The 20652-nt window shown below is 34.5% G+C and overlaps 1 protein-coding gene across 1 annotated transcript; it reads left to right on the forward strand.

Moving 5' to 3' along the window:
* Nucleotides 1-16289: 16289 nt before the first annotated feature.
* LOC148195962 (uncharacterized) lies at nt 16290-17748 on the forward strand. Its single transcript, XM_088095336.1, has 2 exons — nt 16290-16905; nt 17744-17748. The coding sequence occupies exons 1-2, from the start codon at nt 16290-16292 to the stop codon at nt 17746-17748; spliced, it is 621 nt and encodes a 206-aa protein (XP_087951462.1).
* The last annotated feature ends 2904 nt before the right edge of the window (nt 17749-20652 follow it).

Genomic DNA, 20652 nt, shown 5'->3' on the forward strand with positions numbered 1-20652 from the left:
TGCTCCACTGTATTTACATATATAAATTTATTACACATGTGATCGAATTTCTGTTAACATAATAATATTATTTTAAAAAATAAATATATTTATAAAAGAAAAAGGTGAAAATTAAATAATTATTTTTGGGGTGATTTGAAAATTCACCGTGTCTAGAAAACATTGCAATTTATGGATATTGATCTGTTATAAAAAGTTACCCTGAACCATTTGAAACTTATTAAAGACTAAATCGTAAGTCTAAATATAAGAATAAGAATAGTGTCAATCACCTTTAAAATATTTATAACATCTCACTATTTTAAAACTAATAAAATAAGATACTTTACAATAATAATTATAACATGTAATTTTGTATATAAAATATATTAATACAGTCTTTCAAAAAGATAGAATTATAAAAATATGATAATTTATATTTATACTAAACAAATTCATTGAAATAGTTAAAAGCTGTTAATAATATTATCATTTTGATGAATTATCGACGGTCATTTTTATAGTTGGTAATAACTTTGTTGATAATGATTACCAATAAATATTAATAACTAAAAGAATAGACCTTCCAATCAAAGTATTAAGTTATTGGTAAGTACGTCGAAAATTACCTAACAGAATCAAGTGTAATTTGTGTTTGTTATCCCAAGTACACAATGAGACATGCGTAATATTTTCATAGCACAATGACACAATAAAAGTTGAGATAAATATGCATCCCATAATAATTCAATCACTGATACAATAAACAATATCACATTAAATATTGATGTTTAAATTTAAAAACTTGTATTTGTAATGAAATAGAAAACATGTTCATCTAGACCAAGAAATTAGTTGTTTGTAACACATGAGAAAGTGTAAAGCACAATCATAATGTTAGAAGAAGTATGTTCAAAAATACAACAAGACTAATGCGGTCACAACAACAACCACAATGAAGTTGTAGATACCTATAAAAAAAATTTACTACTATAATGCCCTAATTTTCAGAGTGTCACAGGTTACTCAAAAATCAATAAATTTCAAAACTTTATCATGTCACAAAAACATATTTTGAAAACCCTTAGTATTTAACGTGCATAATTTATTCAAAACATAATAGTTCAAAAACACTTGTCCAATAGAAATAACGAAGGCAATAAAATAACTTCAACTAAAAATTGTCTTAAAGTTTAAACGTAGTAACTTTAAATAAAAATCCCTAGTTTTTCCTTCGTCATCTCTTGAATCTATCATGCCTTAATACCATTTGTAACATCATCTGCTTACGTATAATACATTATACGATCATCGTCGATAATATCATTCACAACACAAAAACACAAACACACGAGGTAAGTTACCCGTAAAACAATCGTAATAACAAGACATAAACATATTGATTATATCAACAATAATCAAACACCCCATATATAGTAGTAATAACAATATTATTTCTAATCCTCTGACATAAATAATTCAATCAAAATGAATTACTCAATCGTCAATCATTGGCCCTTGATCTCTAACCCTTGATGTCATTACTAACATCTGACACATAGACCCTTGGTTTATCCACTCATTAACACTTATGTTAACTACTTACTATAACTATTATAGTAACATTACTATCACATAACATCACCTGGAGCATCTCAAATACCATGATTATCATCATAGATACACCACCATCCTGATTATCCAAGTCATGAACAACACCATGAGTGTCACTGTACCATAACACCATAGTTGAAAGAATCAGTCACACTCATGTACCTTATCTCACCGACTATAGTCGTTCCTACAGCCCTATATGCAGATTCTCCATACAGATACGCTCAAGTAGTCCCACAATCCAACTAAGGAACATGTAATTCTGCCACACAAGGACAAGGAAGACACATTCACCCCACACAACGAAGGCTCAATACCCAAGCAACCTTTCCAATGCACACAAGGAAAAAGGAAGCACTTATCCACAAATAACACTAGGATTTACTGGGTACAAAGGGTAAACTTATTCTCTACTCTCATGCTCATCAATCACATACTCAGGTATATTCCAATACTCACTCATGCTCAAATCTCAACCACAAGTCAAACTTGACCCTAAACATAACCGTTAATCTCATTATCTGATTACAATCACATTCCATAACTCCTCAAGTTTGGTCCACGTTCATTCTTCATCAAAAATGCATTATTTCTAGTAAAAGTAGTCTAGGATAATCGATTATCATAAGTGATAATCGATTATTCCCGAAACACACACATTTACACAAAATGCACTATTATAATCGATTATCATTGATGATAAATGATTATCTCAAATTTTCTACTTAGCAAATCACCAGAATTCATCACGCATGAAGAGATAATCAATTATCCTCCTAGATAATCGATTAATCTCGAAACCAAACTCAAAACAATTGCGTAAATAATCGATTATCACTGTCGAATCGAAACACATCCTGGTCATAATTCAAGTATGCAAACACACATGCAACAACCCTAATCATGAGGGGAACTCCCCCAAAACATCATGCATGCATTCAAACCTCATATACCCTTATGAACAAACCCTAATACATACATTACATCACTTGAATAATCCAAATCCAATCATTGACATGTTATACCCTAATAAAACCCAAATATACTACATACGATTATCACCACACCCTAACAACATATATTTGCATGAAAACCCCCAAGCATCATAACTTCGTTCTCCCTTGGCATCAAACCCTTTGTTGGGATAACCTAACAAAACATACATAATATATTCATAGGGAAAATTCATCACAAATATTACACATGTATCAAAACAAGGATTATCAATTAAGATAATTAATAACACATATAACATACAACCACAAACAAACAATAAGCTTCCCCATAACCCTCAAGGAAATCAAGAACAAACCCACATTCATCATACAATCAAATAACAAAAACAAAGGTAAGCTTCCCTGATGGCAATTCCTTTAAGGACTTCCCATCCAGAGAAGTATCAACTTAGACTAAGACTAAGAAAGGGAAGTGAATAAAGACTTTCAACAAAAACTCTTTCCTTATCTAAGTCTTAGATAGATTTACTTTATAAATAACATTTGCATTGTTTTGTAGGCCTTAAATAAAGGTTGAAGACCATGGAGAATCAATCAAAGAAGCTTGGAGAGCTAAAGGAAGCAAAGGAATCAAAGAAGAGTAGAAAATAAGTGTTTTCCGGATTGGAGAAGATAGCTTCCAGATTAGAAATGCAAAGGAAATTGGCTTCCGGAATGGAAATTCGCTCAGCCACCTGCTGCTCACGCTTAGCCATTCTGCACCATATTTTTCAGCATTTAAAACACGTTTTTAATGTGTTTCGTGCGAGACTTGCGACCCAAGCTTGGATTGCGTCTTCAACACACTTACTTTGGCATTCTTTAGAGCTTTGTAAATCAAGTATAGAGTCCTCTCTTCACCTATAAAAGAGAGGCATTCTCCTTTGTAAAACCCAACTTGAAAGCTATAGAGAAATGTTGCTGAGATTTATCTAGGCATCCTTGCTTTGAGTTCACTGTCTTGTGCCTATTTCGCACATCCTCCTCTAGCTTCCTTCCCCTTTGGAAGGTTGTCTCAGCTTGAGAAACATCATGCACACATCCTAAGGCTGTCTGAGCTTGAGAAACATCACACACACATCTAAAAAACGTTCCATCAAACACTTGGCGCACATAAGATCTTTCATCATTCTCCTCTAATCCGCTGCTTCATTCTGATCCGTGGAGAGCTCTGCTTTGCAGAGTGGAGTTGCTTCTATCATTCCTCATACATTTGCCTATTCTAAGGCTTTATCTACAACTCCTAACAACACCAATATTTCCTTGCACTAAGAATTTCTACAGTTCTTCCTCTTTTCTCCTTGAAACTGACTATTCTCTCCCTTTTCTTTCTCAATTTCGTTTTTTAGAATTAGGGTAACAATATTTAGACCCCTTTTACTCTTCTCCTTTTTATTTTCTTCTATTATATTTTTATCTTTTTTATTAAAATAAAATTTCTCACTTAATGTATAAAACCATTAAGATTTCCTTTCTTATTTTATCTTATCTACTTTTTAAAATATCATTAACCACCAAGTCTTTTAAAGATTCACGTAATCTTTTAATTTCATATTTTAATTTTATTCTTTTACTTCCTACACCCCCTTAATTTCTACACCAATTAATAAAGGAAAAAAGACCATTTTACCCTTGGACCTAAAATTCAATTAAAACAAAAGTTTCTCTTAGCTCTTTTTCTTTCTAGAATTGAACCCACACACATTCAATCCTAAACCACCCTTCCATCAACAAGGAGACACATCACATTGGTAATATCACACATACACAAATCGTTAAAATGATAACATACAAATCATGTGTTCCACTTAATCATTAATAACATTAATTAATAAACATAGCAATTATAAGCATAAAAAGAAACACCTAAGCATTACACATCAATTACCAGAAATAATTCTCAAGTCTCATTATCACTTCCTTTCCTAACTATTACAATTTCCTTGGGTCTTACAACTACTGTAGTTTGCATAATGCAATTCAAAGCCTTGTATAAGACATGATAGTGATGATGATGACGACAACTCAAAAGAGGAATTGAAAGAGAATCAAAGAACCTTCAACTACTAAGATCATTCCTTTCACATGTATTCTAGGGAAAGGTTGTTGTTAGTGTTTGGAATAAGTTCTGGTGAGGAAGCTAAATCTGCTACAAAACCAAATTTGGAGCCTATCTAGTTTCTCATTTCAAGGACCTTCTTGTGGGATTTGGAGTGCACAAATGCACAGAACGTCGAACTGGAAGCCAATCATAATTTGGGGAAGAGTTGTTCTGACTTGTAGAGTGTTTTTGGCCCTGTTAGCCCTGCCCTCCACTGTGTTGTCTTGGTTATCTCACAGTGTACACATTTTCTCTCTGCCTATGATGCTGCAACATTGTGATTTAATCAATGAAGTTAGGTTTAATCGAAACTCCAAATTAGATTTTTATTTGTGGTGGCAGCAAAGTTTTGGAAAGATGAGAGCAAGAGTTTGCACCATACAACTACAAGCTTTGACACTAGGAGTTTGCAACAATAACCCACTTTAGCCTTGAAGATTAAGGTGGAGCAACTCATAGTCTCTATCCTTGATGACCCTTTCATTAGCAGGGTCATGACAGAAGCTGGTTTCTCTACTGCCTTTGTCAAAACCAGGGTTGAACAAGATGTTTCAGTGGACGTTTGTTCATAACAACGAGCTTCCCATGAAAACACCACCAAGATTCAAGTTCTTGGTGGTAGGAACACGTCCCCACCAAGATCTTTTAGTCAATTTGGGGGCTCATTCATTAAATCTTTGGACCATGTTGATGATCAAATTGTAGGTGTAGATGATGTAACCAATGCTTCAACTTCAATTGTGAGCAAGAGGAGAAAACATTAATTGTTAGGGAGGGTCTTACTAGTGCTGAGGGAGTAGCTAAGGGAGTGATTCAAAGTTGGAGAATCCTCAAGGAGAGTTCAGGTTTGTGAAATTTATGAGTCTTACTCTTTTTCCTTTTAGGAACATTAGCAATGAGGAGGTTGAAAGCAAACTACTAGAGATTAGAAGCCTGGTAAAAAGTCACGTGGGAAGAGGGTTCATTCTACACTTGTATATAAGATAAAAAGACTACATGCAAGCAAAGGAGACTCACATGCAAAGAAAAAACATGTTGGACTAAGTAAAAGAGAAAAAACCCAATTCACTCAAACTAAGAAAGTGATCGGTCCAAATTAAAGAACCCAGAGTGAGATCACTTCAAAGATTTCATATCATCAAACAAATGGAAAAATAGGAAAAAATCATAGAGAGAACTTAGATAATGATAACGATTGAAATACCGTTATTTTTATACTTAATTTTGATATTAAAAACACCCTTTATGATTTAGAAACTAGCTTGAACTCGTGTTTTTGCTTTAGTTTTGTGAATAAAAGAGTTGAGGTTATACTTGATTATTTTATCACTAAATTCCCTTGATTTTGTAGGCTATTGGAATGATTTGAAACAAGAGTTAAAGTACCAAATAGTTGGAATGCAGAAATGTCAACCAGAGTGTAGAAAAGTCAACCAGAGTGCATAAAAGTCAACCATAATGAAAAGTCAACCAGAGTGCAGAAAAAGGGCGTTGAGCGCAAAAAAGGGCATTGAGCGCCAATTTCTTCTATCTCACGCCTGAGCGCCACCGTTGAGCGTCAGTTTAGTGCCACAACTACTATTGGGCGCCCTTTTGGGGAGCTGAGCACCGACGACGTGGGTTTGAACTTGTTTTCTGTTATTTTTATGTTCTATTTAAGGTCTTGGACGATCTAGGGTTGGTATCTTTAGATAGAAAGAGGCGAAAACATATTTCTTTCACCCCTTGGAGGTGGATTTTGGATGCGGAAGCTCAAATCTTCAAGTTTTAGGGTTTTATCTTTCATTCTTTTCATTATTTTCATCTAGTTTCACCATGTCTATGGTGAACTAAACCTCCATTGTTATTGAGGAAACGATGTAATCCTTTGAAACTCTCATGTATTGAATTGATCTTATTATAAAAGCTTTACTTCATTAATTGTTAGGCTTTTTCCTCTACAATCTATGCATGCTTTGTTTAAGTCATTCAATTGCATGATTATTGATTTTTTCAATATGGACACATATAAGAAAATTTAGAACTGGGGAAATTCTCCCAAAAGCAATATTACCTAGACATAGGGATAGGAGGGTTGGTTGCCTTTAAGCTACTGTGCGAATGTAATGCATAATTAATTGTTAGGGATACAAGACATTGTGAACTAGTAATTAAGAGTAGGCTTTCTTCATTGAGACATCGGGTTTAAGGTAAATTAGAAAGTGACATTAACATTAATGAAGAAGATGAATTCATAAATACATGAGAGTGGGTAGGATAAGTCGGAAACCCCAACAACATAATCATTCCATATTTTATATCAATCACCTTTGCCTCTTTCAAGTCAATTTATCAACATTTGCATTCATATTTATTTTTCGCAATATAAAAATAATGATTTTGTTTACAAGTCTTAATTAATCAAGAAACCACATGAATGTATAGGCCGTGAGTTTCTAGGAAAACGATACTTGGTCTTACCATTTATTATTACTTGATATAATTCGGTACACTTGCCGAAGTATTAACATATAACTCTATAAAAATAGTTTTAAAAAAATTATATGTTTTAAAATAATGAAATTAATTTAGAATAAAACTATTTCTACTAAAATACTTTAACACTAACCATTATTAATTCTAAACCACAATTTTCTATGGTCGCAATATCAACATGTGCATATGTATGCACAAAATCTTTTATAATACAAATATTTATGGTTAACTGTACATATTTTTTTTTTAATTTAAAAAAAAAACTTTAAAATAAGTTTAGATGAAAAAAATTATTTTTAATATCTAATTCAAATAAAATTACATATTAAAATATTAATGTAAATAAATTTTTTATTTCTAAAATTAAATTTAAAATACAAATAAAAAAAAATTACATATTTAAATATTTTTTAATAATTAATATCTTTTTATTAATAGTTTTATTTTAAATGTAAAGAAAAAGTCTTGAGTAAAATTTACCAATAAAATTAGTGAATAATGGATAGTGTGAGACCCGAAAATTTACTCTGCAAATTACCTGTCACATCACCATTAATACGCACGCCACGTCACTACTCCGGGTAATTAAAACCCACTTTGCATTGCATGCATGAGCGCCATGTGTCAAGTTGGAAACTTCTGAAATCAGAAGTGGGGGTGCAGGTGTCAGCACACGAGACGCTCGTTCGTCTGGGATTGGAATGAACAAAAATGATTTTCGAAAAAACCCTTCCACTCACCTGCACCACTCATCTTCTTCCTTAGAACCCAACCTCTCCTTTTCTCCCGCTTCTCTCTAAAAACCTCCAACTTCTCTCTATTGTTACTCATCCATTTCTTCTCCGTTCAACATTCAGAACCGTAGGAACGTTCCCTACGCCGTGAACTTCATTTTGGTCCGAACAACTCCAGATTCTGTAAACGGTAAGTTTTCCAACCCATACGCTCATTTCTGGAATTCCTGCGAACCCAGATTCAGTTGCATGCAAGGGTATAAGTTGATACCTTCTACGTTTCTTTGGTTAGATTTAGTTGAAGAAACTTAAGTGACCGTTGAGTATAGAAGAGCCATAGTTGAACGAGTTAAAGTCATACTCTTAGGACGTACACTGCTATCCAGGTAAGGGAAGCTTATATGTTTAATTTATACTTGAATGTGGTATGATCTGATTTGGTTGTATGAAAAAGTATGCATGTTGATGACTGAAATGCATGTATGCAGTATGAATGCGAATGTATGATGTATGATGATTGAGATGTGTGATCATGAACCTGGATGTTTATGTTGTATGAAGTAAAATCTGTATGATGATGTCAAATATGAAGTAATTGGAATGAATGTTATAAAATTTATAAATTGAAAATCATATAAATTGTAAAGTATAAGTTTAAATGTTGAAATCTGTTATGGTTGAAAAATCTGAAACGTAAATCACTCCCTATGATAAATTACGCTCGTCACCGTACGGTCTTATACCGTTCGGTTTCCCTGAAAATAACTTAGAATGGAATTCTTTCATTTGGGAAGAACTCCGCTTGAGAGCGAGCATCCCCAATTAAATGTCTGAGCATTCGGTTCAGCTCAGCTGTATATAAATACTTTACACTTTAAAATATGTAACGTTCGGTCTTATACCGAACGTTCGTTTTAAACAATGCTCGGTCTTAAACCAAGCGTTCGTCCTAAATAGCGCTTGGTGTTAAACCAAGCGTTCGTCCTAAAGAGCGCTCGGTCTTGTACTAAGCGTTCGTCATGATTGATTCTTGGTCATCTACCTAAGGGTTCGTTTTAATGAAGTGTTCGGTCTTAGATTGAACGCTCGTCCTATCGTTGATTCCTTAACGAACGTAAATAGCGTTCGTCCAAATACTTAATAAATGTATATTGTCGCGTTCGGTCATTGACTGGCAGTCGACCTCTTTTGAAACAAAAGGTTCCTAATGTAGTTAAGTATTCTTCTTGACGTATCTTCGTCCAAGAGGAGTCAACCTGTCCTCTTGGTACTTAAAATATTCTGAAAGTAGTCGTATTATTCTGGAGTCTTTCTGATTGTTAACGAGTTCCTCTAAATCTGGCTTTTAACGTTCGTCCTCTTCCTTCAGAAAGTTGAACGTTCGTCCTTTTAAAAGAGTGGAACATAGAATGAAAATGTTATGAATATGAAATATTAAGAGGTGTAAACACTATATTAAATGATTATACGATTATGGAATTTGAACGAGCGTTCCATGGAGGAACGTCTCTTATATATATATTTGAATATTAAATTTGGTAAAGTATGACTGTGGATAAGCTAGGCCAGGCTTGGTCCATCCTGATATTCCGTGACACTCATCTTCACGTAGAGGGGAGTAGTTCATGTGTGGGAATGGCAGGAGGTCCTTAGTCCATAAGTTAACATGGGCGACGTAAGAACGGACTAACCTCGAGTGGCAGCTGATTAGGTGTATCCCGGTTACTACATCACTCGGGTGCGAGGACGCCTGTAGCTACACGGTTTCATACAGTCCGGACGGTCGTCTTTTATATATATATATATATATATATATATATATATACAATGTTACATGATGTTATATGTTAAACTATGTGATTGTGTGGAATGATATGTTCATTGTATGTGTTGTTGTATGAATTAAATTATATAAGCTTACCCTTTCGTTTTTCCTTGTGTTGTCCATTTGTCTATGTACGTTCGTCCTGTCTTGGAATGATCATCCGTGTGGATGTGAGCAGAAGGCGAGACAACTCTGGAAGACGTTATCGAGGAGGAAAACTTAGTTGAAGTGGAAGTGAAAGCGGAGCAGTAGGACGTCCGTCTTTTCTTTCTAGTTTAGGACGTCCGCTTTTGGTTTATACGTTCGGTTATTTTATTTTGTAAAACCGTTCGTTATTTAGCTTTCTTTGATTTCGTTTTGTATATTGTAACTCTGCACTTTAAGCCGTTTGGCTTTTAAATCTCTGTTCATATTAAAGAATGCATTGATTTACTGTTAATTGTAATTAATTCTGACTTATGGTAATTACTGTATTTTGGGATGTTACAGATAGCATGATTGTATATTTATCCTATTAATAATTACATAATTAAAATATTTATCTAACATTTATTAAAAATTTATATGGATATTTAAGGTATAAATTATTTAAATATTATTCTTGAACTTGAATCTAGAAATAAAATTCCTTTTTCATACAGTTTGATTTTCAAACTTAGAAAATAATAAATATAAGCATTCTAATTAAATTATATACATTTTTTTAAAATACATTTAAATTACGTTTAAATTATTTAAACCAGTTCAAATATCAATGTAATATATAATATATAAATAAAATATTAATATTATTAAATTAAAAAAGAATATTCTACTTATTTTAAAATTAAAAGTCAAAATATATTAAAATTTTGAATATAAATTTTAATTTTACACCAAAGTTTTATCAATGAAAATTTTAATGTATGCGGAGTGGTGTGTTAAACGTGGAACAATGAAGTTAATCTCATTTGGAAAGGTAGCGTTTCTCTCTTTTCTAGGGTGCCATACCAAAATGGACACATTTTATGGTTTCAATAACTATTATAGTTTTCTACACTAAATATGAATACTAAAGTTAAAGTTGTTTTTCCAAATAATTATTGGAAATAATATTTTAAAATTATTGGAAATAATATTTTAAAAATTATTGGAAATATATTTTAAAAATTATTTGAAATAATATTGTAAAAAATTCATTAATATTTAGTTTACAAATTCTTTTTTGTTTTCTCTCTTCTTCATTAATATGTGTTTAATGATTATTTCAAGATAAAAAAAGAATAATATTAAGTTTTTCCTTACCTCCACACAAAAATTTAATTGTACCTAAGATCTTTATTTTATAATATATATATATATATATATATATATATATATATATATATATATATATATATATTAAATGGTGTTACATTATAATTATTTCAAAGTTTAATCATAATAATATTACAATTAAATATATTTGGATGTATCTATTTATAACATCCCATTATAATAAATACTATTTGTAATACTTAAATATAAAACATTTAATATAATGTCATGAATTTATTAAAAGCATTAAATTCTTTAATTTTTATTTGTATTTTAATTAAATTTTAATAATATAAAATTTAATTATTCATTAATATAAATTTTAATTCTTTAAAACATTAGTTAATTTTATAGATAATTATATAATAAATAAAAAAACATATATTTATACCATTAATTTTTAAATGTGCAATTTTAATATCTATACAGCATTTATTCTAAATAATATAATTTATTTAAATATTGATTTAAACCGTGATTTTTGATCAACATATAAATTTTTGTAGTATCTTTTATAACATCCAAATTATAATAGAAATATAATTAATTAATTTATTCTAATTGAATAGGAATGTATTTAATTTTTTAATTTATTTTCGTAAGAATATAAGATATTATTATTTTTTATTAATATTTTTAAAATTAATAAATATAATAGTTTTAATCATAGTTTTTTTTTTTTGTAAAAAATTGTTATACTTGTAAAATGTCACGCCCCATTAATTATTCTGCTTAGTCACCTCTCTGCTTCCATTAATGCACCGTGACACGCACACTCCTTCATTAAAACGCACTTACTCACACTGCATGTAGACTGCCAAGTGTCACTTTGGAACATTCTAAAACGGTAGTGGAATCCAAGTGGCAGCAGACGAATGGACGTTCGTCCTACGTGGGAAGAGAAATTAATTTCTCTGGGAAACTCTTCCCATTCTTCTGCACACTTCATCTTCTTCCCCAAACTCTTGATTTCCAAATTCTCTACCTTCTCTCTAGAGACCTTTCTTCTTCTCTCTTCTGTAACTCACCATTCTGCACTCCGATCACGTTTCAGAGCCGTGAGGACGATCACTGCACCAAGAGCTCCAGATTGAACCGAACAACTTACAGTTCTGGTAAGTTTTATTTGGACGCTCGTTTTTGGAAGTTCCTGCAAACCATATTCCGTTGCATGCAATGGTGTGGACTAAGTCCTTTCATTTTCTTTGGTTAGTTTAGTTGGAAAGCTTAAGTGAAACGTTGAGAGAGTCTCGGTTAGACGAATCAAGATCCACTCAGTTTAGGACGTTCACTACAATCCGGGTAAGGGAAGCTTATTAGATTTAATTCATTTGATGTCTGTACTGCATGCGCGTTATGTGATGCTTGAAAATATGATTTCTGATATTTGAATTTTGAGTATATGAATATGATTCTGAGATGATATATGAAAGTGTGGCATGTATGTACTGGGAATTATATGCTTGTGTGTATGAATGTTCTGTAAATTTGTATGCAGTATGATTTTGATATTTGATGTAGGTATATGATTTTGATTCAAAGCTTGAGAAGTATAGAATATACTGTGATATGATTAATTGAATGAATGTAAGTTATACTGGAAAATGAGTTACGGGAAGAGAAAATTTTAATATGAGAAGTATATGAAAATGAACGTTCGTTATCGATACGGTCATTGACCGTACGGTATTCATAGTAAAATTCTTTGAAGTAGTCGAACCCTTTCATTTGGAAAGGATTTCCTTTTGAGGACGAACGCCCTCTTATATAGCTTTATGTTGTGCGTTCGGCCAGATGTAAACATCATGAGTGTTGTGTGAGAATTGAGAAGCCTGATAATATCCCTTTGAACTCTTAGTCAAATTATTAAAACAGAGACTTTAAATATCTCATCTTATATAAATCCCAATTTTCTATGATTTTGAATTCAGCTAAGAGTCTCGACCTAAAAACGTACGTCCTAAGTGGCGCTCGGTCTTAGACCGAACGCTCGTCCTAAAAGGGTAAATGATAAGTAGCGCTCGGTCTGATACCAAACGCTCGTCCAAATGTGTATGTGGAAAAAGAACGCTCGGTCATATACCGAACGTTCGGTCCTTCTTTAATTATCAACGAACGGTAATAGCGCTCGTCCTGAATTCTCCTAGCGTTCGTCCTAAAATCTAAATAGCGTTCGTCCAATAATCCTAGTAACGTTCGTCCAAGACTTCAGTGACGTTCGTCCAAAAGTTTCATTTTAGCGCTCGGTCATTGACTGGCGGTTGTCTCTTGAATTAAATCGTGTTCGAATTCTTTATCTAAACAATTTGTGATATATCTATCCATTTGATTCGTTCCAGAGTTATTGAATTTAAATTATTCTAAGTAAATTCCAGATCATTCTAGATTCAGTTCATCTAACTGATTCAAGTTCGTGAGCAAGCCTTCTTGGTATTGCATTAACGTTCGTCCTCTATTACAAAGAGGGCTGTATGTTCGTTCTTTTATGGAAGTGAAACTAAGAATGAAAGTGTGAATAAGATGAAAGATTAAGATGTGCGAACACCATGAGAAATGAAATTGTGATTGTGGAATTTGAACGAGCGTTCCAGGGAGGAACGACTCTTGGTTGGAAATTGAGATTTGTAAGTATGAACGTGGTAAGCTTAGATGGTGGTTCATCCTGATATTCCGTGAGTGCTCGTTCTCAAGTAGAGAGGAGTATGTCATGCGTGGGAATGGCAGGAGGTCTAGTCCATAACTGTAACTTGGACAGAACAGACTAACCTCAGGTGGCTACTGATGAGCATTCCAGTTACCCCACCTGGGTGCACGGACGCCTTAGCTACACAGGATTCATACAGTCCGGACGGTCAGTCTAGCATCAGGATTTGGATGGAATTATTGTATGAATTGAATGTATATGTTTGTGAATTTACTTGCTGTATTTGATAAGTATGAAATATATGTTTGACTTGAATTAAATTCAGTAAGCTTACCCTTGCATTTCCATTGTGTTGTCTGTCTATGTATATCCGTCTTGTCAAATGCAATGATCATCCGTGTGGATGTGAGCAGAGGGAGTTGCTTCTCTGGAGCAAGCGCTTGAAGAAGAAGTTATTGCTGAAGATAACTTAGTAGAAGTTGAAGTGAAGGCCGAACAGTAAAGGCGTTCGGTTATTTTAGTTAGTGTAGTTAGGATAGCGAGCGGCTGTGAGCGAGCGCTCTTTTGTTGGTTGTAAATATTTGGACGTTCGATCATTTTTGTAAACCGTTCGTCCTCATTCATTTTGTAAACGCTCGTTAATTAATACATGAAAGGCCGTTCGGCCATTTATGATTTTCTGCTCCCTTTTATATTAAAACTGTTTTGCCATATTGATTAATGTGATTATTCTAAGTATATAGTTGATGACTGTATAATTTTGGGATGTTACATTATTGGTATCAGAGCAGTTTTGTTCTCCTAAGGACGCTGTAGGTTATGAGTGCATTGCGTTTTGCTGTGTGCTTATTGTGTGTTTAATGAGTTATTGTTTTAACTCTTAGACTTAACTAACGTTTGTTTTTCTCTGGTCCAGAGAACTAATGGCGCCTAGACTCGCTCCTCCTCCGCAACCGAACGAGTCTGACACGTCCAATAACACTAGATTGTTGGAAACAGTGGTGGAACGATTGCATCAACAAAACACCACTTTAATGGAGCAGAACGCTGTTCTGATGCAGCAGAATCAGAGCACCATGCAGAGTTTGGAGGCTGCTCGCGCTAACTCTGAGGAAACTCAGAGACAATTGATGGAACTCATCTCTGCCACCAGAGGCACGCCAGGAGCGTCTTCTTCAAATGCTGTTCATCATACCGAGTGGAGTTTGGAGAGTTTTCTTCAACACCATCCGACCAAGTTTAGTGGGAAGGGTCTTCTGGATGAGGCAGATCAGTGGCTGCAGGATATGGAACGGATTTACAATGCTAAGAGGTGTCCAGATGAGAATCGTTTGGCTTTCACGGAGTATTTGCTTACTGGAGAAGCAAGCCATTGGTGGACGAGCGCGAAAGCTATACTGACGGACGCTCACAGACCTGTTACTTGGGAAGTTTTCAGAAGCAAATTCTATGAGGAGTACTTCCCGGATAGCGTCCGTTTTGCTAAAGAAGTGGAATTTTTGCAGCTGGTGCAAGGGAGAATGTCGGTTTCAGAATATACAAATAAGTTCAAGCACTTGGTGAGGTTCAATACTATGGCGACAAGTGAGGAGTGGCAGTGCCGAAAGTTTGAAAACGGGCTGAGAAGTGATCTTAAGGTGTTGATATCCAGTTTGTGCATTTGGTCGTTCCCAGCCATGGTTGAGAGAGCCAAAGTGTTAGAGAAAAATATGGCTGAGGTGGAACAACATAAGAAACAACAAGCGTCAAGGGGACCAGTTCTGTCGAGGCCCAATCTGAACCGGAACAGGACACCGTACGCTCGTCCAGCACAGAATAGTGGGTCTCAAGCTTTGGTGGTTGCTGGACAATCAGGGCAACAGGGGCCGGTTAGATGTTTCCAGTGTGGAGGACCCCATTTTAGATCATCATGCCCTCAATTGGTTGGAGGAAAGTATTGTAATCGGTGCAGAAGAAATGGACATCTGGAGAGCTGAAGCGAATCATATTGGAAGAAGGACATCACAGTCGTCTTAGCATGCACCCTGGCATGACTAAGATGTATCATGATCTCAAGCAATCGTTCTGGTGGCCAGGAATGAAGAATGATGTCGCACGTTTTGTGGCATCATGCCTAACCTGTCAACGTGCTAAAGCTGAGTACCAGAGACCGGGCGGCTTACTGCAACCTTTGGAGATTCCTGAGTGGAAGTGGGATAGTATTTCAATGGACTTCGTGACACACTTGCCTCGCACATTCAAGAATCACGATTCCATTTGGGTGATAGTGGATCGTTTAACAAAGAGTGCTCACTTTCTAGCCATCAACCTGAAGATGTCAATGACTAACTTGGCAAAGCTCTACATCAAGGAGATCGTTCGTCTGCATGGAGTGCCGTCCAGCATCATTTCTGACCGAGACACAAGGTTCACCTCTCGGTTTTGGCAGTCGTTGCAAAGCGAACTGGGCAGCAAACTCCAAATGAGTTCAGCGTACCATCCTCAGACGGACGGTCAATCCGAGAGAACGATCCAAACGCTTGAAGATTTATTGAGAACATGCGTACTCGATCACATGGGCGTTTGGGATGAAATCCTGCCGTTAGTGGAGTTCACCTACAACAACAGCTTCCAGTCAAGCATTGGAATGGCTCCTTTTGAAGCCCTATACGGACGTAAATGCCGCACACCACTTTGCTGGTTTCAAGAAGGAGAAAACATATTGACTGGACCAGAGCTCGTTCAACAAACGACTGAAAAGGTGAAGTTAATTCAAGAGAGATTGAAGACGTCCAGAAGCAGGCAGAAGTCATACGCAGATAAGAGGAGACGGCCCTTAGAGTTCAGAGCTGGCGATCATGTATTTCTCAGATTAAATCCAACTACTGGAGCAGGAAGAGCATTGCGTTCAAAGAAATTATCTCCTAAGTTCGTGGGGCCATACCAGATCACAAGGAAGATTGGACCTGTTGCATACGAGCTAGCCCTACCTCCACAATTGTCCAACCTTCATCCAGTATTTCATGTCTCGCAACTCCGAAAATACGTAGCTGATCCCTCGCACATATTGGAGCTTGAGGACGTTCGTCTTCGCCAAGACCGAACGCTGGAGATGAAGCCAGTTCGTGTGGAAGACGTTCGTACTAAATTACATAAAGGGAAGGACGTTCATCTGGTGAAAGTGGTGTGGGATGAAAAGACAGGCGACTCTACATGGGAAGTTGAAGATGCCATGAAGGACTTATACCCTCATCTCTTCCCTGGTAAGTCCTCAATTTTCGAGGACGAATATTTTTGTAGTTAGGGGGATTGTCACACCCCATTAATTATTCTGCTTAGTCACCTCTCTGCTTCCATTAATGCACCGTGACACGCACACTCCTTCATTAAAACGCACTTACTCACACTGCATGCAGACTGCCAAGTGTCACTTTGGAACATTCTAAAACGGTAGTGGAATCCAAGTGGCAGCAGACGAATGGACGTTCGTCCTACGTGGGAAGAGAAATTAATTTCTCTGGGAAACTCTTCCCATTCTTCTGCACACTTCATCTTCTTCCCCAAACTCTTGATTTCCAAATTCTCTACCTTCTCTCTAGAGACCTTTCTTCTTCTCTCTTCTGTAACTCACCATTCTGCACTCCGATCACGTTTCAGATCCGTGAGGACGATCACTGCACCAAGAGCTCCAGATTGAACCGAACAACTTACAGTTCTGGTAAGTTTTATTTGGACGCTCGTTTCTGGAAGTTCCTGCAAACCATATTCCGTTGCATGCAATGGTGTGGACTAAGTCCTTTCATTTTCTTTGGTTAGTTTAGTTGGAAAGCTTAAGTGAAACGTTGAGAGAGTCTCGGTTAGACGAATCAAGATCCACTCATTTTAGGACGTTCACTACAATCCGGGTAAGGGAAGCTTATTAGATTTAATTCATTTGATGTCTGTACTGCATGCGCGTTATGTGATGCTTGAAAATATGATTTCTGATATTTGAATTTTGAGTATATGAATATGATTCTGAGATGATATATGAAAGTGTGGCATGTATGTACTGGGAATTATATGCTTGTGTGTATGAATGTTCTGTAAATTTGTATGCAGTATGATTTTGATATTTGATGTAGGTATATGATTTTGATTCAAAGCTTGAGAAGTATAGAATATACTGTGATATGATTAATTGAATGAATGTAAGTTATACTGGAAAATGAGTTACTGGAAGAGAAAATTTTAATATGAGAAGTATATGAAAATGAACGTTCGTTATCGATACGGTCATTGACCGTACGGTATTCATAGTAAAATTCTTTGAAGTAGTCGAACCCTTTCATTTGGAAAGGATTTCCTTTTGAGGACGAACGCCCTCTTATATAGCTTTATGTTGTGCGTTCGGCCAGATGTAAACATCATGAGTGTTGTGTGAGAATTGAGAAGCCTGATAATATCCCTTTGAACTCTTAGTCAAATTATTAAAACAGAGACTTTAAATATCTCATCTTATATAAATCCCAATTTTCTATGATTTTGAATTCAGCTAAGAGTCTCGACCTAAAAACGTACGTCCTAAGTGGCGCTCGGTCTTAGACCGAACGCTCGTCCTAAAAGGGTAAATGATAAGTAGCGCTCGGTCTGATACCAAACGCTCGTCCAAATGTGTATGTGGAAAAAGAACGCTCGGTCATATACCGAACGTTCGGTCCTTCTTTAATTATCAACGAACGGTAATAGCGCTCGTCCTGAATTCTCCTAGCGTTCGTCCTAAAATCTAAATAGCGTTCGTCCAATAATCCTAGTAACGTTCGTCCAAGACTTCAGTGACGTTCGTCCAAAAGTTTCATTTTAGCGCTCGGTCATTGACTGGCGGTTGTCTCTTGAATTAAATCGTGTTCGAATTCTTTATCTAAACAATTTGTGATATATCTATCCATTTGATTCGTTCCAGAGTTATTGAATTTAAATTATTCTAAGTAAATTCCAGATCATTCTAGATTCAGTTCATCTAACTGATTCAAGTCCGTGAGCAAGCCTTCTTGGTATTGCATTAACGTTCGTCCTCTATTACAAAGAGGGCTGGACGTTCGTTCTTTTATGGAAGTGAAACTAAGAATGAAAGTGTGAATAAGATGAAAGATTAAGATGTGCGAACACCATGAGAAATGAAATTGTGATTGTGGAATTTGAACGAGCGTTCCAGGGAGGAACGACTCTTGGTTGGAAATTGAGATTTGTAAGTATGAACGTGGTAAGCTTAGATGGTGGTTCATCCTGATATTCCGTGAGTGCTCGTTCTCAAGTAGAGAGGAGTATGTCATGCGTGGGAATGGCAGGAGGTCTAGTCCATAACTGTAACTTGGACAGAACAGACTAACCTCAGGTGGCTACTGATGAGCATTCCAGTTACCCCACCTGGGTGCACGGACGCCTTAGCTACACAGGATTCATACAGTCCGGACGGTCGGTCTAGCATCAGGATTTGGATGGAATTATTGTATGAATTGAATGTATATGTTTGTGAATTTACTTGCTGTATTTGATAAGTATGAAATATATGTTTGACTTGAATTAAATTCAGTAAGCTTACCCTTGCATTTCCATTGTGTTGTCTGTCTATGTATATCTGTCTTGTCAAATGCAATGATCATCCGTGTGGATGTGAGCAGAGGGAGTTGCTTCTCTGGAGCAAGCGCTTGAAGAAGAAGTTATTGCTGAAGATAACTTAGTAGAAGTTGAAGTGAAGGCCGAACAGTAAAGGCGTTCGGTTATTTTAGTTAGTGTAGTTAGGATAGCGAGCGGCTGTGAGCGAGCGCTCTTTTGTTGGTTGTAAATATTTGGACGTTCGGTCGTTTTTGTAAACCGTTCGTCCTCATTCATTTTGTAAACGCTCGTTAATTAATACATGAAAGGCCGTTCGGCCATTTATGATTTTCTGCTCCCTTTTATATTAAAACTGTTTTGCCATATTGATTAATGTGATTATTCTAAGTATATAGTTGATGACTGTATAATTTTGGGATCTTACATAAAATAATTAGGTTAAAAAGTTTTAAAATTATATGTTTTATTATTTTATATATAATTATATATAAAAGACTAATTAATATTTTAAAGAAATAAATTTTATATTATTAAAAAAAATAATTAAAATATAAATAACTATTACAAACTTTAATAGTTTTAATAAACTGACAATATTATAAAATATAATTAAAATTTTATTATAATTAAAATTTCAAATAATTATAACGTAAATATATCTTATAAAAACAAACAAAGGCTAAAACCCAATAAACAGAGTAGGTGAATTGATTGAAAAGTATTCTTTAAAAAATTTAAAAAGAATGTTTGATTAAAATTGTTAATAATAAAAAGAGTTCAGTTGTTAATGAACATCAAGAAATAAAAATGAAAGATAATAAGATTTTTTATATTAATTTAATTCTTCCTAATCTACATTTAGTTAATCTATACAATTTGAGTTGGATTTTTCATTTAAAATATTGAATTATCCAATTACAAAACACACTATATATTTAGAACAAAATATATATATCACTTCTTAAATTACCTTTTAAAAAAAATTTGCAGAGACATCAAACATCAAACATTGATGCAAAAATATCAAATTAGATTACAAGAAAAACAAAGAATATATTACCATATATGTGACAGATTATACAATATTATAGGATAGTTAATCTTCTTTAATGAATTTTGAAGAATCCTTCTTACAAAACACATGAATTATGTAAATGTACTCTAAAAATTAGAAGGTTTTCCTTTTAAAATAGTTTTGAAGTGACTTTTTAGAATAATCACTTATTATTAAGATAATTGATTAATTTGCTGATTCATTATTCTTGAGAGCACTTCAACACAATTTTAATGAATTATATTTTAAATTAATTAATTATGGTTGAAAGATTGAGTTTTTTCAAAAAGTTTAACACGTGAAAACTAAAATTGACTAACTTGATTATTTTTAACATAACCGATTGTATAATTAATTATTT

The sequence above is a fragment of the Vigna umbellata genome, chromosome 7 (genome assembly GCF_029865625.1).
Source record: "Vigna umbellata cultivar VRB3 chromosome 7, Vumbellata_1.0, whole genome shotgun sequence".
Taxonomy (NCBI): Eukaryota; Viridiplantae; Streptophyta; class Magnoliopsida; order Fabales; family Fabaceae; genus Vigna; species Vigna umbellata.

Bases quoted from the DNA above. Each gene is read 5' to 3' on its own strand.
- LOC148195962 (XM_088095336.1), top strand. From the start codon at position 16,290: ATGGCTCCTTTTGAAGCCCTATACGGACGTAAATGCCGCACACCACTT.